Source organism: Staurois parvus, unplaced genomic scaffold (genome assembly GCF_062004578.1).
Source record: "Staurois parvus isolate SC_StPar_1 unplaced genomic scaffold, SC_StPar_1.0 ptg000155l, whole genome shotgun sequence".
Taxonomy (NCBI): Eukaryota; Metazoa; Chordata; class Amphibia; order Anura; family Ranidae; genus Staurois; species Staurois parvus.
In genome coordinates this window covers 1,906,703-1,919,722 of record NW_028317951.1, presented here as the reverse complement: position 1 = coordinate 1,919,722, position 13,020 = coordinate 1,906,703, and the positions used below count along the sequence as shown (strand labels likewise).

Sequence of the window (13,020 nt, the reverse complement as noted above, 5' to 3'; positions counted from 1 at the left end):
TTGTACTACCTGGTAGCATACAAGAAAACTGTTAGTGCTTGTCCTTTCAAATAACTTCGGACGAGAGCTGTGTACTAATGCTCATATTATCATATGTTGGCTTTGAAAGCGATATTTCTTGTACGATTTTCTGATCGCGTGTACTAGGCTTTATGCTTCAGTATATCTGTTGGAGAACTGTTGGGTCATTGTGTTATTTAAAAGCAGGGAAATCTAGCTATTCCATTCCTTTATACATGTATAAAAAAATCATCTGCTCTGTGTTAGTATTAAATAAATCAACATTAGGCCTGTTGAGACATGTTTTAAGCTGGTTTAGCTCAGTTTCTGACCATTACGGAATGGACATCTGCTACTAGTAAATTTGTCTCAAATGTTGCCATGGATGAAGATACAGTGTAGAATAATATTATTAGTATCCTGCAGTGTAGAACTAGGCCCACAATTTACAACCTGGTGTCAATGAGAGACTTCTAAGGTTTTTATAGACCACTGACTTGTAACCATACATTTTCTGCCAAATAAATGCACACAGGAAGTAGCAATCACAACTTAAAGTGGTTCTAAAGTCTAAAGATCTTTTCCCTTAATGTTTTGTCTGCATTAAGGTAAAAAAATCTTCCATGATTAGCTCCCCCTAGCTCCCCTAAATACTTACCTGAGCCCAATCTTGATCCAGCACTTCTCTCTCTCTCTCTCTCCTCACGAGCTCAGAGACAGCAGTGGGATCCATTGACTCCTGTCGCTGTCAATCAAATTTAGTGAGGAGGGAGTGTGAAGCGGGGCTGATCCACGCTATGTGTGTCTATATACTATAAATATAGGAATGTGCCCACAAAATTTGCCCCTATAGCAAGCAGACACAGAAGAGGAGAAGCAGACAGAACCAGAAGGGGATCCCAGAAGAGGAGGTTCATGGCCACTCTCTGCAAAACCATTGCACAGAGCAGGTAGATGTAACATGTTTGTTATTTAAATTTTAATTTAAAAATGCCTTTAGTAACACTTTAATATTTACACGTCATCTGTTTGTGTATGCTGTGTTTTAATTATAATGATTACATGCATTTAATCTAGGAAAGAAAGCATCATTCAAGAAGAATCAGCACTTTATGTCCAAGATACACACCAGACCTCTTTTCATAATGGTCCTGGAGAGAAGAAGATAGAAGTAGATTTTGAAACTGATGGTAATCAGACTGGACAGAATGATACTACTCCTGAAACAACATGTGTACATAATGATATCAAAGGGTTCAATGAAAACAGTAAAGAAATGGCATTTAACAGGTAACCACCACCATGCCTGTCTGTCATTCCTGTTTTATGGTTTAAATCTACCTGGTAGAATTTTGTTTTAGAAAAGAGTTTTTATCTTTATTATTTTATAATTCAAATATTTTATAATTCGATCAAAATAATACACAGCCAATGCAATTCTTTACCATAGATCTTAAAAAGAAAATACCTTTATCATTCAACCATAAATGACTTCTCCATACTTGGATATCATGGCATTTATAAAAGAATCCTTATTTAAATTGGTACACTCTTTGTTGCCTTTGCCTCTTTCCAGGTGAGAATATACAGCAACCTTAATGCAGAATTATGGGGTTTGTACAAAAAACAAGCACCCACACCCACCTCTATGCTCCAACATCAGAGTGATGCTGCAGCTGTCCTATGTTGGCTCTAAGACCGAGACCTGAGCAGTCACATGGCCACTGATCACTCTCAGTCTGCTTGGAGCAGAGAGCATTGACTGTCTGCTCTTTCAGAGCTGACTGGAGTGCTGGGTTGGGGAGGGGGTCGGCTACAGCTGAGGCAGAGCGAGCTGTCAACCAGGCAGCTGGGTGGATCCTGACAAAAGTGTATGGATCCTTCCAGAGCCTGGAACAGCTCTGCCACATCAGCTGACAGTGGGAAAAACCCCACTATAGGTTGATTCTGGATTATAGGAGAACAAAAGTAAAGTGCACCTACAGACCTAGAAGCAAAGTATGACTACAAAAGCTTTAGCTATACTTCTCTTTTAAAATTACCAGCATCTGTCAGATGGCAAAAATGCATTATTATTTATGGATGCCTTGGCAGAGAAGGATGGTTGGTAAAGTGGTTAAGTCTAGCAGCAGCATTCACGATAAATTGATGTAAAAGCGTATAGAGATAGGTAGGCTAATGAGAAATTTTAATAGCCGAGGCAAGAGATAGCAAGGGAGGGAATGTTTAGCTTTGTGGTGTCCTTGGTTAAGAAGGGGCTTGTTTTTAAAATGTTGCAGAGATAAGGACCACAAGATTTGGACAGTGATTGGATGAGGGGCCAAAGGGAAAGGTCAAAGTCCAAGATTACATCTAGCACCTTGCATGAAGGTAGGCAATGATTGATCTTGATGTAAGGGGGAGAAAGTGTAGGGTGCAGAAATATTTTAATCCCAGTTTTGCAAAGAGTTTTGCAAAAGTGATGTGATAGCCATACTAAATGTCTTCAAGAAAAATTCCCCCTTGGGACTTTGATGCAGTTAATAAAATACCACACATATATTCATATATAAAAAGTCATATATAATAATCCCCAATGGCTGAAATGTGTTTCAATCATTCCAATCCAAGATCTTCTTCAGGGAGCATAAGAAGAGGAGGATCCCCAGATAAACATATGAAGAATTAATGGCATTTCGTTTTGTAATTCCAGCAATGATAATTACATATTCTCCACTTTTATACTTACATCAGTTGGATAATCAACATACAGTATATCAGAGCAGCCTTAAAAATAATGGCATTCACCATGGATTTCCATGCCTTGATAGATGATGGTGTGAGTAAACTGAAGGTACACGAATGGTCACATGAACATCTCAAAGTATTGGCAGTAGAGGAAGGAGTCAGTCAAAGCCCTCACACCATCAACAACAAAATTCTATTTTGTGGATGAGCAGGCAATACTCTAATTCTCTCTAATGCCATACTGAATGTTTCTTTAGTATGGTTGTCACATAATTTCCTCAAACTCAGTGTTTCCAAATCAGAGTTCATAATATTCCTCTACACTGCTTGTTAACTGCTGATTTTAAAAACTGTTTCTCCTCATTTAAAAAGGATTAAGGGAGAACTAAATTGAAAAGAAAAACATCAGAGTCCAGAGACCTTTTCTCTCTCCCCCCCCCCCCCATCTCTCTCTCTCCATCTCCATTTCTCTCATTTCCACTAAGAACCTGGGTATTCACATAACTGAGTCAGAACAGATCAGGGCCAGACTGAGGGTAGGCAGAAGAGGTGGCTAAAAGATTTTGTCCTGGCATTGGTGCAAACCCCACTTTCTCAGGAATCATTATTAAAGGTGAAGTATCACCAAAATTTGAAAATGCTTATTGAATCCCTGAGAGGGTCCAGTGTACATAGCATTTGGTCCTGTTCAGATGTGTGCAGTGTTTGCAAATAAAGACATGCCTTTTCTGTTTGTGCTGTGGCTCCATGCTAAAGCCTAATTTGTTGGTGTTCCTATGGGGGAGTTAAAGGACAGCACTGAAGCCACCGCCAACTCTTCATTCTAACATCTGCAGTCTGTCTGCAAGGACCTGGATCTGAATTAAGAACATCTGTTGTGTTTGGCAGTAGCTTTTCTTATTGTGCCACCTGAGATGCAGGACAGCTCTCTGTCTGATCCCTTGGACAACTTTGCTTTCTGTCTTGTTAAGGTGAACCTTAAACTTCTTGCTCGTATCATGAACAGGAAGTGTTTGCCAGATTATTGTGCTCTTCTCTAGCCAATATCTTGCTCCTTACATTCCTGATTCGATCCATTTCTTCATTACCACTGATGTTTGGCTTGTTACTCTACTATGCTTCTACTTGATCCCCACCTGCAACCATGTGTTATCAACCTTTTACTTTTTTACTGACTACGCTTCTGCTTGTTGACTCCTAGCTGCTACATCTGCCACTGGACCCTGGACATCTGCCACTGGAGCTTGCTTGCTTGTTACCTGGTGGGTTGATCCTGAAGGCCATGACCTAGTACTAGCATGAAGCAAAACCCATCTTCACCTTCAGATGCTTTTGAGAAGACCAGCTAGTGCTTAGACCCTGTGGCTCAGGTGAGCCCACATCACCCGCCAGAGGGATCTGTTTGTGCATTATCCTACTGGTTTCTGCTTGAACCTTCACTTCTATAGCTAATGGCCTCTGCGCCTAACTCCTGACCCTGAAACTACCATCTAATCTTCCAGCCCTATGCCTCTTCTGCTTTTGTTCTCTGCCATTTTCAATCTTCCTTGTACACAGAGGAATGGCTGAGCCAAGATTTGCCTACCAGCTGCCAGGCATTCTGGGGAGAGAGATTAAAGTATTGGCTGGCTGCTTGTGTTTTTGTAAATGGCTATTCGTTGGAGATGAGCATCATCATTCACAACAACATAAGCCTAAAACAACACATACCCTGAACTATTTCTGTGCTAAATCTAAAACAGAGAAATACGAGTGACTTTAGTGATCTCATACAACTAAGTATGATATGTGATTGCCTTTCACAATCACATTCAATGATACATTAATACATTAGCACATGGGTTCTCAACCTGTGGCCTGTGAGCCACATGTGGCCCTCAGAGCCCTCTGATGTGGCTCTCAACCTCAAACCAGGGAAGCACACTTCTATTATATCCTGGGGGTTGGTGCGCTTTCAGAAAGTGCACCACACATGCAAAATATAATAGAAATCTATGGCAAAGTGCAGCTAACCTATAGGAAAGCCACAGGTGCATTGAGCTGCACCCACGGTGTGAGTAAACAGCAGCACATTAGTGTGAAGGCAGCCTTATAAGGGGGCCCAGAACAGTAAGGGCTTGTTTACATTTGCAGTTTGGTGGGGCGGTAAACCCCATAGTTGAGACATATTTTTAACCCCTTCCCCCCAAACACTAGTGTAGTGTCAAGGGTTGGAATGGTGATCCTGCCCCATGCTGCAGGGGGCCTGTGCAACCTCCCAGTCACAATCTGTTTTACACTTGGACAGGGGGGGCGGCAGGGGCGGCATATGCATAAACTGATCCTCTCCTTTTTCTTCCTGCACCCCCGAAATCCGACATTTCCTCCTCTCCCTCATACTGGCATTCAGCGACTGCAGGAGGAAATTGTTCACTATGCTATTTAAAATAAACAATTTTCAATTCAGAACCATTTGTTTTCATTGTGGCCCACAACCGGTTACCAAATCACTTAAGTAGCTCTTTAAAAGGTTAAGCACCCCTGCATTAGCAATTTCTTCATGGGTTATCTTAAATTACACTACAATCATAGTCCTAAAGTGAAAAAAATACTGCAAATATTGCATTTACATTTGTATTATTAAAATTATTTGCTTATATTTAACTTTATAAGCACAGAGTTATAAAAACATGTAATCCAGTATTTTACAATATGTTGGGAAACTGTGAAAACACTTTAGTAAATTTCTTGAATTGTGAAAAATACACATATGTCCTTTTTAAATAGGCCTCCTAACTTATATAGTGAGCTACAATTTTTCCCAAGTTAGCATTGGAGTACCCTAGATCCTCTGCTATGCAAATATCAATCTGCTTTGCTGCTACACAAATATCAACCTGTTTTCCTGAGTGGGAACTTGGCCCTGCCACCTTCCAGGTCTACTATGGCTAGTGACACCATTTATCTTAGTGGGGTATGAAAGATGTGAAGGGTTTAGGCTTGGCTCTTGATTAAGGGAGCTAGTTAATATTTTCAGAGAAGGTATCCTTGGGATTTTGGGTAATGACGTGGTGGAAAGTTCTTTAGGAAGTTGGAGTAGGTATTTAAAGAAAACAGGAGATCAAGACAGGGAATAGAACAGCAACTGACAGCATAGATTGGTTTGCATTGAAGGAGGGCATGCTCCCAAGGTAAGTAGGGTGGTAGTGGCAGAAGCTCACCTACTTTATTTCTGCTTTAATAAAACATACCAGAGTGAACAGGTGTGAATGGACCCCAAGGGATACATTTACTAAAACTGGAGAGTAAAAAATATGGTGCATGGTAGCCAATCAGCTTCTAACATCTGCTTGTTCAATTAAGCTTTGGCAGAAAAAAATGAAAGCTGATTGGTTTCTATGCAGAGCTGCACCAAATTTTGCACTCTCAAGTTTTAGTAAATCAACCGCTAAGTGTTAGTTTATTTTATTAATGATGGTCACAGGTAGAGATGAGCGAAGCATTCAAAAATTCGATTCGACTGATTCGGCGAATTCGTGGAAAAATTTTGATTCGAGTCGAATATATTCGCTGTGAATTTAACTTAAAAAAGGGTGTTTCTAGGCTTCAGAGAGACTTAATATTAGTGCTGAACACTGTACCTTTAATTTAAATGCCCTTGGAGTCTGCTGGGGAAGAGAAATAATACTGTCAGGCAGTATGACATGCAGATGAGTGCCGTCGATCTTAGAATCACCGCACACTTCACTCATTTGGCCAGTCACGGGGCCAAAACCAGAGTGTGGAGCCACAGTGTGGCGGTGGAGGCAGCAGCAATGGGAGGCCATACAGCACCCTATGACAAAAATGGAAACCACCAGCAGTGTGAGGAGACCTGAAAGTGGCACATGGCAGAGTGTGGCGATAGAGACAGCAGCAATGGGAGGCCGTACAGGGACCCATGACACACTCTGGACCTGGCAGCAGCATGAGGAGGCGGTACAGGGGCCCATGGCAGATTACCGGCCTGGCAGCAGCATGAGGAGTCGGTACGGGGGCCCATGGCAGATTACAGGCCTGGCAGCAGCAATGGGAGGCCGTACAGGGACCCATGACACAATCTGGACCTGGCAGCAGCATGGGGAGGTGGTACAGGGGCCCATGACAGATTACGGGCCTGGCAGCAGCATTTGGAGTCGGTACGGGGGCCCATGACACACTCTGGACCTAGCAGCAGCATGAGGAGGCGGTACAGGGGCACATGACAGATTACGAGCCTGGCAGCAGCAACTTGGACAGGAGGACGTTCAGTTTCTGCACCGTCTGGTGCGTGCTCGCAAACTGTTGTCTCTTGGAAACGGATTCCAAGAAAGACTGCTGACGGAATCCGTGAAGAGGAGTAGCAGGAGAAGGAGCATCTGAACGAGCGGAATATGCCAACAAGCGAAAACAGGGGCCCATGACAGATTACGGGCCTGGCAGCAGCATGAGGAGTCGGTACGGGGGCCCATGGCAGATTAGGGGCCTGGCAGCAGCTATGGGAGGCCCGTAATCTGCCAGCACCCTATGACAAAAAATGGAACCCACCAGCAGTGTGAGGAGACCTGAAAGTGGCACATGGCAGAGTGTGGCGATGGAGACAGCAGCAATGGGAGGCCGTACAGGGACCCATGAGAGACTCTGGACCTGGCAGCAGCATGAGGAGGCGGTATAGGGGCCCATGGCAGATTAGGGGCCTGGCAGCAGCTATGGGAGGCCCGTAATCTGCCAGCACCCTATGACAAAAAATGGAATACACCAGCAGTGTGAGGAGACCTGAAAGTGGCACATGGCAGAGTGTGGCGATGGAGACAGCAGCAATGGGAGGCCGTACAGGGACCCATGAGAGACTCTGGACCTGGCAGCAGCATGAGGAGGCGGTATATAGGGGCCTATGGCAGATTAGGGGCCTGGCAGCAGCTATGGGAGGCCCGTAATCTGCCAGCACCCTATGTCAAAAAATTCTACACACCAGCAGTGTGTGAGGAGACCTGAAAGTGGCACATGGCAGAGTGTGGCGATGGAGACAGCAGCAATGGGAGGCCGTACAGGGACCCATGAGAGACTCTGGACCTGGCAGCAGCATGAGGAGGCGGTATATAGGGGCCTATGGCAGATTAGGGGCCTGGCAGCAGCTATAGGAGGCCCGTAATCTGCCAGCACCCTATGTCAAAAAATTCTACACACCAGCAGTGTGAGGAGACCTGAAAGTGGCACATGGCAGAGTGTGGCGATGGAGACAGCAGCAATGGGAGGCCGTACAGGGACCCATGACAGACTCTGGACCTGGCAGCAGCATGAGGAGGCGGTATATAGGGACCTATGGCAGATTAGGGGCCTGGCAGCAGCTATAGGAGGCCCGTAATCTGCCAGCACCCTATGTCAAAAAATTCTACACACCAGCAGTGTGAGGAGACCTGAAAGTGGCACATGGCAGAGTGTGGCGATGGAGACAGCAGCAATGGGAGGCCGTACAGGGACCCATGAGAGACTCTGGACCTGGCAGCAGCATGAGGAGGCGGTATATAGGGGCCTATGGCAGATTAGGGGCCTGGCAGCAGCTATGGGAGGCCCGTAATCTGCCAGCGCCCTATGTCAAAAAATTCAACACACCAGCAGTGTGTGAGGAGACCTGAAAGTGGCACATGGCAGAGTGTGGCGATGGAGACAGCAGCAATGGGAGGCCGTACAGGGACCCATGAGAGACTCTGGACCTGGCAGCAGCATGAGGAGGCGGTATATAGGGGCCTATGGCAGATTAGGGGCCTGGCAGCAGCAATGGGAGGCCCGTAATCTGCCAGCACCCTATGTCAAAAAATTCTACACACCAGCAGTGTGAGGAGACCTGAAAGTGGCACATGGCAGAGTGTGGCGATGGAGACAGCAGCAATGGGAGGCCGTACAGGGACCCATGAGAGACTCTGGACCTGGCAGCAGCATGAGGAGGCGGTATATAGGGGCCTATGGCAGATTAGGGGCCTGGCAGCAGCTATGGGAGGCCCGTAATCTGCCAGCACCCTATGTCAAAAAATTCTACACACCAGCAGTGTGAGGAGACCTGAAAGTGGCACATGGCAGAGTGTGGCGATGGAGACAGCAGCAATGGGAGGCCGTACAGGGACCCATGAGAGACTCTGGACCTGGCAGCAGCATGAGGAGGCGGTATATAGGGGCCTATGGCAGATTAGGGGCCTGGCAGCAGCTATGGGAGGCCCGTAATCTGCCAGCACCCTATGTCAAAAAATTCTACACACCAGCAGTGTGAGGAGACCTGAAAGTGGCACATGGCAGAGTGTGGCGATGGAGACAGCAGCAATGGGAGGCCGTACAGGGACCCATGAGAGACTCTGGACCTGGCAGCAGCATGAGGAGGCGGTATATAGGGGCCTATGGCAGATTAGGGGCCTGGCAGCAGCTATAGGAGGCCCGTAATCTGCCAGCACCCTATGTCAAAAAATTCTACACACCAGCAGTGTGAGGAGACCTGAAAGTGGCACATGGCAGAGTGTGGCGATGGAGACAGCAGCAATGGGAGGCCGTACAGGGACCCATGAGAGACTCTGGACCTGGCAGCAGCATGAGGAGGCGGTATATAGGGGCCTATGGCAGATTAGGGGCCTGGCAGCAGCTATAGGAGGCCCGTAATCTGCCAGCACCCTATGTCAAAAAATTCTACACACCAGCAGTGTGAGGAGACCTGAAAGTGGCACATGGCAGAGTGTGGCGATGGAGACAGCAGCAATGGGAGGCCGTACAGGGACCCATGAGAGACTCTGGACCTGGCAGCAGCATGAGGAGGCGGTATATAGGGGCCTATGGCAGATTAGGGGCCTGGCAGCAGCTATAAGAGGCCCGTAATCTGCCAGCACCCTATGTCAAAAAATTCTACACACCAGCAGTGTGAGGAGACCTGAAAGTGGCACATGGCAGAGTGTGGCGATGGAGACAGCAGCAATGGGAGGCCGTACAGGGACCCATGACAGACTCTGGACCTGGCAGCAGCATGAGGAGGCGGTATATAGGGGCCTATGGCAGATTAGGGGCCTGGCAGCAGCTATGGGAGGCCCGTAATCTGCCAGCACCCTATGTCAAAAAATTCTACACACCAGCAGTGTGTGAGGAGACCTGAAAGTGGCACATGGCAGAGTGTGGCGATGGAGACAGCAGCAATGGGAGGCCGTACAGGGACCCATGAGAGACTCTGGACCTGGCAGCAGCATGAGGAGGCGGTATATAGGGGCCTATGGCAGATTAGGGGCCTGGCAGCAGCTATAGGAGGCCCGTAATCTGCCAGCACCCTATGTCAAAAAATTCTACACACCAGCAGTGTGAGGAGACCTGAAAGTGGCACATGGCAGAGTGTGGCGATGGAGACAGCAGCAATGGGAGGCCGTACAGGGACCCATGACAGACTCTGGACCTGGCAGCAGCATGAGGAGGCGGTATATAGGGGCCTATGGCAGATTAGGGGCCTGGCAGCAGCTATAGGAGGCCCGTAATCTGCCAGCACCCTATGTCAAAAAATTCTACACACCAGCAGTGTGAGGAGACCTGAAAGTGGCACATGGCAGAGTGTGGCGATGGAGACAGCAGCAATGGGAGGCCGTACAGGGACCCATGAGAGACTCTGGACCTGGCAGCAGCATGAGGAGGCGGTATATAGGGGCCTATGGCAGATTAGGGGCCTGGCAGCAGCAATGGGAGGCCCGTAATCTGCCAGCACCCTATGTCAAAAAATTCTACACACCAGCAGTGTGAGGAGACCTGAAAGTGGCACATGGCAGAGTGTGGCGATGGAGACAGCAGCAATGGGAGGCCGTACAGGGACCCATGAGAGACTCTGGACCTGGCAGCAGCATGAGGAGGCGGTATATAGGGGCCTATGGCAGATTAGAGGCCTGGCAGCAGCTATGGGAGGCCCGTAATCTGCCAGCACCCTATGTCAAAAAATTCAACACACCAGCAGTGTGTGAGGAGACCTGAAAGTGGCACATGGCAGAGTGTGGCGATGGAGACAGCAGCAATGGGAGGTCTCCCATTGTCCCAACATGGCCCAAATAGTCCCAACATGGGCCCCCTGGCCACGCTTGACTTTCTGGCCACATAGTCGACATACGGCTACGTTTACTTCCTCGGGCGGCTTGACGAAAAATTGCCACACCGCCGAGTAGGAAACTTTGCCCCCGATACTCCTCACTGGCTGACTGCTGCTTCCTCCGTGCACACCGGCACCACTACTGGCCGTGGTGGTAGGCTGCAGTGGAGCTGGTGCTCTACTCCGTGGCCGTTTGGCTCCACTGACAATGCTTCCACTGACACTGCTGCGACCCTGCTGCTGTCTCCTGGGCAACCCACCGACTGTTTCGCTCACTGCCAAGCTGCCACCCTCTTCTCCTGATGATGCGAAAGAAATTGCCTGATGACGACGAGGCTGCCAAGTGCGATCAACCTCCTCATCATCAAGTAGGGTCTCCGCCTCACTACTAGCCCCCTCGGCTGCGTCTGGGTCAGGAGACAGACCTGTCTCTAGACCGGCTACCGGGCCACTCTCCTCGCCACTACTTCTTCGCCTAGCTGCTGAAAAGGCGGATGTCTCCCCCCGTTCCTGACCGCCCTCTGTTAGCTCTTCCTCACTGTACAGTGGGGCTGAGCCCACAGCATGCGATACTTCGCTTGGTGAGGGAACACCAAAGGACAGGGGCAGGTAGAGGACACGTGATTTCAGTGGGCTTGGTCCCGGGCCATGCCAACTAACAGTTGTGTCTGACGTACCCACCGACCGTTGGCTGTAGGTGTCAGAGGTGACCTGGGAAGAGGAAGACGACCGAGCCAACCAATCGATGATGGCAGGGTTGTCGGTGGAGACACGACCGCTGGATGACACCGGGAGCACTGGCCTCTGGCTGCGAATAGTGCTGCCTCGACCCCTTCCTCTGCTGCCACGTCTGCTCGCTCCTAAAACATTGCCTCCTCTGCCACTCCTCTGCATGTTGTCTGACATACTCTTTAATTAAACGATTATGTGTCCCTGAGTAACAATTCTGTGTCCCTGAGTAACAATTCTGTGTCTGTGCGAGTAACAATTCTGTGGCCCTAAGTAACAGTTCTGTGGCCCTCAGTAACAATTCTGTGTCCCTGATTAACGTTTCTGTGGCCCCAAGTAACAGTTCTGTGGCCCTCAGTAACAATTCTGTGTCTGTGCGAGTAACAATTCTGTGTCTGTGCGAGAAACAATTCTGTGGCCCTAAGTAACAGTTCTGTGGCCCTCAGTAACAGTTCTGTTTCCCTGAGTAACAATTCTGTGTCTGTGCGAGTAAGAATTCTGTGTCTGTGCGAGTAACAATTCTGTGGCCCTAAGTAACAGTTCTGTGGCCCTCAGTAACAGTTCTGTGTCCCTGAGTAACAATTCTGTGTCTGTGCGAGTAACAATTCTGTGTCTGTGCGAGTAACAATTCTGTCTGTGCGAGTAACAATTCTGTGGCCCTAAGTAACGGTTCTGTGGCCCTCAGTAACAGTTCTGTGTCCCTGTGTAACAATTCTGTGTCTGTGCGAGTAACAATTCTGTGGCCCTAAGTAACAGTTCTGTGGCCCTCAGTAACAATTCTGTGTCCCTGATTAACGTTTCTGTGGCCCCAAGTAACAGTTCTGTTGCCCTCAGTAACAATTCTGTGTCTGTGCGAGTAACAATTCTGTGTCTGTGCGAGTAACAATTCTGTGTCTGTGCGAGTAACAATTCTGTGGCCCTAAGTAACAGTTCTGTGGTCCTCAGTAACAATTCTGTGTCTGTGCGAGTAACAATTCTGTGGCCCTAAGTAACAGTTCTGTGGCCCTCAGTAACAATTCTGTGTCTGTCCCTGAGTAACAATTCTGTGGCCCTAACTAAAGTTTCTGTGGCCCTAAGTAACAATTCTCTGGCACTCAGTAACAATTCTGTCTGTCCCTGAGTAACAATTCTGTGGCCCTAATAACGTTTCTGTGGCCCTAAGTAACAATTATCTGGCACTCAGTAACAATTCTGTCTGTCCCTGAGTAACAATTCTCTGGCACTCAGTAACAATTCTGTCTGTCCCTGAGTAAAAATTCTGTGGCCCTAAGTAAAGTTTCTGTGGCCCTAAGTAACAATTCTCTGGCACTCAGTAACAATTCTGTCTGTCCCTGAGTAACAATTCTCTGGCACTCAGTAACAATTCTGTCTGTCCCTGAGTAAAAATTCTGTGGCCCTAAGTAAAGTTTCTGTGGCCCTGAGTAACAATTCTCTGGCACTCCGTAACAATTCTGTCTGTCCCTGAGTAACAA

General features: G+C 47.6%; 1 protein-coding gene across 1 annotated transcript in view; it reads left to right on the top strand.

Annotated features, from left to right (window-relative positions):
* The window catches only part of VEPH1 (ventricular zone expressed PH domain containing 1), a 468,187-nt gene that overhangs the window by 277,697 nt on the left and 177,470 nt on the right, over positions 1 to 13,020 (top strand). The window contains exon 8 of the mRNA XM_089675407.1: positions 1,078 to 1,290. Coding sequence (XP_089531533.1) covers positions 1,078 to 1,290 — 213 coding nt within the window. The remainder of the gene's footprint in view (positions 1 to 1,077; positions 1,291 to 13,020) is intronic.